Here is a 7,869-nt window from a genome sequence, read left to right as displayed (position 1 = left end):
GTCCCAATATAGCCAAAAACAAATAAATAAACAATTGATTTCCTAGGAGGCTTTTTCTCCTAAATTAGTATAACAAAAGTAGATTACACAAAAGAAGAAAACAAAATACGTGACAGGTGACTAAAACTCAGGGCGTATCCGCACTGCAGAATTAAATCAGTTTGACACCACTTTAACTGCCACGGCTTTATCCTATGGACTCCTGGGATTTATATGGTGAGGCATTCAGCCTGGTCTGTCATAGAGATCTGGTATCTCACCAAACTATAAATGCCAGAATTATGTAGGATTGGGTCATGGCAGTTCAAATGGTGTCGAACTGCTTTAATTCTGTAGTATGGACACACCCTCAGCAACACAGTTCACACTCTTTAAAAGTGACAATATAGTAAAATGCCAAGGTAAATTCTGCAACAAAACCTGACTTTGAGGGATGAAAATGTCCCACCTGAGTGGGAGAGTATTAAAGAATTTGTGCATTTATTATTGATTATGTTAACTTTATTTATTTATTTATTTATATGCTACTTTTCTCCCGGGAGGGACCCAAAGCGTCCCAAGATAAAATATTAAAAAATCAAAATAAAATTCAAAACAATTAAAATCAGCTACATTACAACAATATAAAATCACATAAAAATTTACAAAAGTTAAAAGCACTATTGATATCTCAACTAATACCAAAGACGTATATGCAGTGGTGCTATTACCTCTATTACTCAACTAAAAGTCGACCTCGTGCATAAATCGAGGACAAGTTTTGGGGCCAAAATTATGGATTTTGATATGACCCATGGATAAGTTGAGAGTAAAAATTAGGAGCATGTAAGAAAGGATATAAAAGATGAAGCAAAGGAAAGTAATGCCAAAGAACCTACAAAATTTGAGCAGGCATAACTTTCTGCTCACCCCAAAAGCTGGATGGATGAGAAAGCAAAGGGGTTTCTAGGACAGATTACACTCTTGCTTTTCACCAGGAGATGGTTCCCTTTTTATAAGAGTTAAAGTACAGTACTTACATTGACACATGGATAAGTTGGCTCATGTTATTTTGGTAAATTTTTGGACCTGAATTTCTAGACTTATACGTGAGTATATATAGTATGTGACTTGACTTAAGGCAGATCCTATCCTAGGGTGGTTCTTTTTTTATAGCAACACTGATTCAAAGGACATTTGCTATTATTGCCTTCCCTTGAAGTTTAGAGAGTGTGACTTGCCCAAAGTCAGCCAGTGGGTTACAAACACAAGGAACTATTAAAATACAAATCAAAGCCATCAGCCCAAGAAAGATGATAATGGCATACTCAGCAGCAAACGATAAAACCACCTCTCTCTCAGTCTCTCTCTCTCTCCTCTCTCTATATATATTAAAAAGAGAGAGTATAAAAACCTCAGAAAACAATTTTTAAAACCTTTTAATGTACATGTATTGTATGTTGTACTGTATGTACAAGTATTGTATGTAGAATGTTTTTAATGCTGTAAGCCGCTTTGATTGTTTTATTACAAAAAGTGGGGTATAAATAAAAGTTTTATTATTTTTAATTAAAATTTCTAAAATGATTTCTAAAAGGAGCAATGCAAAATCTAATAATGTAATAATAATAATAATAATAATAATAATAATGGCTATTAGTAATTTTAGTAGAATCGTTTAGTCGGATCCATAACGGTATAATAATAATGATAAACCTTTTCCAGGTTAGCATTCTCTGAAGATGCCAGCCACAGATGCTGCCGAAACGTCAGGGATAAACTCTTAGGCCTGTTACAGAATGCCAAAATAAAGCTGCTTCGAGTCTCTTTGGAGGTATGCTATTTAAATGATGCATGAGTCCTAAGAGTCCGGAGGTCGTGCCAAAGCCACACTCCATTCCTAAGAGGTGGAGGGCAGCTTTTGGTGCAGCTTCCGGATTCTTAGGATGCATGCATCATTTAAACAGCATACCTCCAAAGAGACCCGAAGCAGCTTTATTTTGGCAGTCTGTAACAGGCCATATAGAACATGGCCGCATAGGCCGAAAACCCACAAAATACTATAGGTATAATAATTGTTTTCCTCTTCTTTATTCTTATTTTCATTAAAGTCAGGATGGAGGTATGTGTATTAGTTCTATGTAGGGATGCCATATGTTGCCTATAGGCGCCAAAACCGGGACGGCACCACCCTCAGCCACCTCTGCCCCCGTGCGTGCCGCGGGGGCCTACAAGGCCTCGCCGGGGCCTGGAAGCACTCTCCATGGCCAGAGCTCCAGCCATGGAGACACTCCCTCCCAAGCCCCGGTGAGGCCTTGGAAGGCTCCGCAATTGTGGAGTCCTCCAAGGCCTCGCTGGGGCCTGGGAGAAGGAGAAGGCCGCTTGCCACCGCAGCAATGGCCACGATGATGGGCAGCCCCCGCGCCCCTACCCAGCCTGAGCGGAGGCTGAGGCTTCCTCTCAAGCCGGGAAGGAGGACAAAGTTTAAAAATGTAGGACTTTTTTTTTTTAAATTTCCTGGCCAGGAATGTTTTTTTAAAAAAAAGTCCTACATTTAAAAACATTGTCCTACATTTTTCCCGGTTTGGAGGTCCTCGGGTATGGCATCCCTAGTTCTATGTCTTTTTAATTTCTCTCTGTCTTCCCCACTTCTTTTCTTTCTTCTTTTCCCTTTTTTCCCCTCCCCCCCCCAGTTTCTTTATTTTAATAATATATCTTATTTTGATTTCACATTAGATGTTGTTAAAATTAGTAAAAATGTTTTCTTGGCAAGTTTCTCCTTCAGAGGGGTTTTTGTCATTGCCACCCTTTGAGGCTGAGAGAGTGTGACTTGCCCAACGTCACCCATTGACTTTTGTTGCTGCTGCTGCTGCTATGTGCCTTCAAGTCATTTTTCACTTATGGCAACCCTAAAGTGAACATATCACAGGGTTTTCTTGGCAAGTTTCTCCTTCAGAGGGGGTTTTGCCATTGCCATCCTCCGAGGCAGAGAGAGTGTGACTTTCCCCAAGTCACCCAATGGTTTTACATGGCCGAGCTGGGATTTGAACTCTGGTCTCCAGATTTCTAGTCCAACTAGGGTTGCCATAATTTGCTACCACCAAACCAGGACAAAACATAGAAAAAATGTAGGGCACAATGTAGGACAAAATTTGCTGAAAAATTGAGGACACAATGAACTAAAAGCCAGAAACATTGGCGGGTTACAGACCACCGAAATGCGGCGGTCTGCTGCTGCCACCGTTTGCAGTGTCCAGGAGCCGTAGTGTCCAAATAGCTCAACTCCCGGACGCTGCAAAGGAAGGAGCGCGGAAATCGCGCTCCTTCCTGGGCCCCGGAAAAGGTGCTGTGAGGTGCTAGTCGCGCACTCGCGGCGTCACTTCCGGGACGCAACGTGCAGATGCACAGCGTCCGCTACGTCAATATGGTGGCGTCTGTGTGGAACGGCCGCTGCTATTTGTCACGGACTCTGTCCGTGATAGGGTTAGGGGCGTCTGGAAGAGATGCCCCTTTTTCAAAATGGGACTTCCTAAGGACGTCCCTTATGGCGGTCTGTAACCCGCCATTAATAATTTTTTAAAAATTAATATAAATCCTTATTTACAAAAAAAAATCAAGGAGATTTTGGCATTAGACAGAAGGCACACAACTACAGATATAATGAAAAATACATCTGTACCAACCTATGAGACTCACCTTCCGCTACTTGGGCTTTGGTCGCCTCCGCCGCCAGTTATTATTATTATTAAACTTTATTTCTAAAGTGCTGTAATTATACACCGCCACCGCCTGCAAGGGAGCCGCAGCAAAGCCTCCTTCTTTGTAGCCTCGCTGGCAGGCTAGGCCCCTCCTTGTGGCTCTCTTGCGGACGGCGGTGGACTGTGAAGGCGGCAGCCAAACCCAGGAAATTTTAAAAAGCAGGATGGGACCTTCCCAAACGCCCCAAAACCAGGAAAGTCCTGCCTAAATGTGGGAAATGGCAACCCTAGACCCAGAGCAATGAATGCAAGCTTCATGAAAAGAGATTGCACCTCAACATTAGGAGGAACTTCCTGAGAGTAAGGGCTGTTCGACAGAGGAACACACTTCTTCCTCGGAGTGTAGTGGAGTCTCCCTCCTTGAAGGTCTTCAAGCAGAGGCTGGATGGCCATCTATCAGGGATGCTTTGATTGTGATTTCCTGCATGGTAGAATAGGGTTGGACTGGATGGCCCTTGCGATCTCTTCTAACTCTATGATTCTATGATTCTATTGCAAGTGGCTCTGAGATTACTTCTGCCAGTACTTTTAATACGCTTGGATGTCGTTCCTCTGGCCTTGGACCCTGGAATTTGTTTGGAGTATTCCTGTCTTACCTCTTTACCCATTCTGTGCCTATCAGTATCCATTTAATTTCCCAAGTAAAATTCATTCACTGCCTTCCTAGGCAGGCGAAGGGAGACCAGCAGAGTGAGCAGGTGCCTCAGGAGAATTCCCTCTGTGGCTGTGGATGCCTTGGAAAGTGCAGCCCAAATGGGCCCTGTGCCCTGCTTTTACCTGGCAGAGCCTTTCCGCAGAGGCCCATGGCTGCCTGTGTTGCCCTTGCCCTGATGCCAAGAGAATAAGGGACATCCTGGGATGATCCTTTGCCCTGTTCCTTTGATTCTGCAGAGTTGTGTGAATGACAAAAGAAAGAAATAGCTAGCTTTTAAGTGTCAGTAGTTATTTTTTACACGAACCTCTCACTATTTTTCTGCTTATAATTTGAAGTGGTCCATTGCATTGATCTTTCTCCTCATCAATACATGTTCGTTTTGCATTTTATCTTCACATGAGCATTTGAAAAGGTGGTGATGTAAAGCACCCTTCGCACTAGAATCATAGAGTTGGAAGAGATCACAAGGTCCATGCAGTCTAACCCCCTGCCATGCAGGAACCTACAATGAAAGCATTGCATGGTTGTTGTTACTGTGAAAGCATGTTGTTGTTCTTGTTGTTGTTTGTTAACTGCCCTAAAGTCAACTTCAACCCATAGGAACCCTATGAATACGAAACCTCCAAGTCACCTTCTCCTTCACTTATGGGCCCGTTTCCACTGGGGTTTAACGCGGGTTACGAATCGAATTCAGATAGAGGCGTGCCCATTTGAACCCGATTTAAACCTAGAACTGTTCTAGATCACCCCGCATGCGTTCCCATTTGAAATCGATTCTTTTTTTCGTCCTTTTTTAAAACCGCGTTAAAGGCATATAACCCGCGTTAAAAAAATAGAAGGGTCGAACCTTCTATTTTTTCCTTGATTCGGGATAGGAATCAGGTTATTTAAATGGGAACGATCAGCCTCTGAAATTGGGTTAGCTGGATGGGAGGAGCGGAGCGATGGGCCGGCTTGGGGGAGTTGCCCTTTCTGTCCCCATCCGTCGTGGCCATCGCCATCTTTTGCTTCCCTCACCCCTTTTTTCTGCTGCGGTCTTTCAATAAGAGATAAGGATTTTTTTAATTTTTATTTTATTTTAATGGTTTACAGGCGCTTAATCTCTTCAGCATCCGTGCCACTCAAGGAGATGGTTGCTGCACAGCAATCTCGGGGGAGATAAGGAAACCCTGTGTGTGTGTGTGTGTGTGTGTGTATCAATGAACACCATTTGTAATGGAGGGGAAGAGTGCTCCCTCCCTGGGCTGTCTATAGAGCCATGAAGCGGGGATCCGTCCTGCAAAACCCATCATAGTTCCTCTGGAAGGAGCTTTCCCTAAGCAACCAGCCTCCGCCAGCCTCTCTGGGGTATTTTTTCAAAGGCAGCAGCCTAGCAGAAGTGCTTTGGGGAGGCAGTTTCTCTCTCCCCTCAACCATCCTTCCCCTCGGATAATTGCAGGACTCCCCTTCCTTCGAAGGGAGAGACCAGAGAGGGAGGAAAAAGGAAGGAAAAAAATCTTCCAGCTATGAGCAAAGCTACCCCTCCTTTCCCTCCTAAACACACACACAGCCTCGCAGAGCAGAGGAGTAACCTGAAACCTTCTGTCCTGTCCTCCCCCCAGGAGACAGAAGGGGAAAAAATGCAAGCCTGCTCTTTGTTTGAGAAGGAAGGCTATTCTCCCTTTCCTCACATCTAATCCTCCTTCCCTTTCCCGCCGCACTTTAAGTGCCTCCTCATTGGCTCTTTTATAAAAAAACCTGCGAAATTTAAAAGTGACGTTTTGATGACGTTGCTTTGATTGACAGCCCCAAAATGGTGAGTGTGAACGAAATAAGGCTAAAACCGGTTTATATATAAACTGTTTTATTTGAATAGGAACGCAAGCGGATCACTTAAAGCGAATTAGTTGGTAAATGAGAACGAAGAAAAAAAAAGCGGGATAAGACCAGGGTTATTTTGAATCGGTGTTATTTAAAACGGTGTATTTTAAATCGTTGTAAATTACAAGTGGAAACAGCCCCTATGGCAACTTCACTTTACTCATCTTTGCCTTAGAGAACATTGGGCCCATCTCCTGGTCATTTGAGCTTTCTGAACCATACATAGAAATTGGGAATGTGTAGAATGAGTATTTGTGTAGTAGTAAAATTTAATGATAATATCTTTACACTTCAGAATCTGCTCTAGTTACTTATTTATAACTTATTTATTAGTTAATTATTTTTATTTATTTCATTTATATGCTGCCATTTATTGCATTTGGTGATGAACGTTTTTGCTAAGGGCATCCCAATGTTAAGTTGGAAACCAAAGAGGTAAAAATAAAACATGGCTTCTTTCTCTGTGAGGAAGGAATAATAATAATAATAATAATAATAATAAATGTATTTGTATCCCGCCTCTCTGTGTAACACAACTGGGGCATCTTACAGATAACATACAATCCCACATCCCAATATCACAGCCCGCCTAAAATACAATTAAACAATTCACAATTAAAACATACTTTGAAATAAGAACAAATCGAAGAGTGACTACAGGAAGACCACAGTTGTATGTAGAGAGATCTTGTAGCACCTTTGAGACTAAATGAAAGAAAGCTATATATATATACATATATATAATTGTAATATATAAATCTATTATATGTGTGTGTGTGTGTGTGTGTATGTGTGTGTGTATATATATATATATATATATAATTATAGATTTAGAATTTATAAATTATATATTGGCCATTTCACAAATACAAACAAAAATCCATCAGTGATCCACTTATTGGCCACATGAAATGCAGAATAGATTTTTGGAAGCTTTCGAAGCTCCATGGGCTTCTTCCTCAGGAAAGATGTTTCAAACCAAACAGGAGAAGAAGGAAAAACAACTGGAGATGTTCGTCAGAGCCCAGATGCTTCCATTTTGTTGTTTCAGTCCTTAGTAATGGACTCTCCCTCATAACATCTTTACTAAGGACAGACACAGCAAAAGGCAGGCACCTGACTAACATCTCCAATCCCTTTGTTTTTCCTTCTCCTGTTTGGTTTGTGACATCTTTAAGCCCATGGAGCTTTGAACGCTTGCAACAAGAATATTGTGCATTTCTGTTGGCCAATAAAGGGATCACTGGAGGATTTGTTCAATGGCCAAGACAGCTACCTCTGCATTTATATATATATACACACACACACACTTTATAAGTTCTACCTCTATAATTATATATTATATAAATTTAGACATATACATATATATATATATATGCACAAGACAATTATATATGTATACGGACATTGTGCATTTCGGTTGGCCAATACAGGTATCACTGGATTTTTTGCGTGTATATCTATGTGTATGTACATATATATACATACATACATACACACACACACACATATATATATATATATATATATCACAATGTGTGTATTATGGGAGCTTTGTGTCTCTATTATCTTATTTCATAATTTATATGTTATTCATCATGTGTATGATTTATTGTT

General features: G+C 41.3%; 1 protein-coding gene across 3 annotated transcripts in view; it reads right to left on the bottom strand.

Moving 5' to 3' along the window:
* The window catches only part of LOC121922019 (protein ZNF738-like), a 14,513-nt gene extending 9,632 nt beyond the window's left edge, over positions 1-4,881 (bottom strand). For 2 of the 3 annotated variants that reach the window (XM_042450890.1, XM_042450889.1), the window contains exon 1: positions 4,334-4,504. In XM_042450890.1, coding sequence (XP_042306824.1) covers positions 4,334-4,366 — 33 coding nt within the window. In that variant the 5' untranslated portion in view covers positions 4,367-4,504. The other variant, XM_042450888.1, reaches the window with a different exon arrangement.
* Positions 4,882-7,869: the final 2,988 nt, after the last annotated feature.

The sequence above is a fragment of the Sceloporus undulatus genome, chromosome 2 (assembly GCF_019175285.1).
Source record: "Sceloporus undulatus isolate JIND9_A2432 ecotype Alabama chromosome 2, SceUnd_v1.1, whole genome shotgun sequence".
NCBI lineage: Eukaryota > Metazoa > Chordata > Lepidosauria > Squamata > Phrynosomatidae > Sceloporus > Sceloporus undulatus.
The sequence above is the reverse complement of the archived record's forward strand: the minus strand, read 5'-3'. Positions and strand labels throughout refer to the sequence as shown.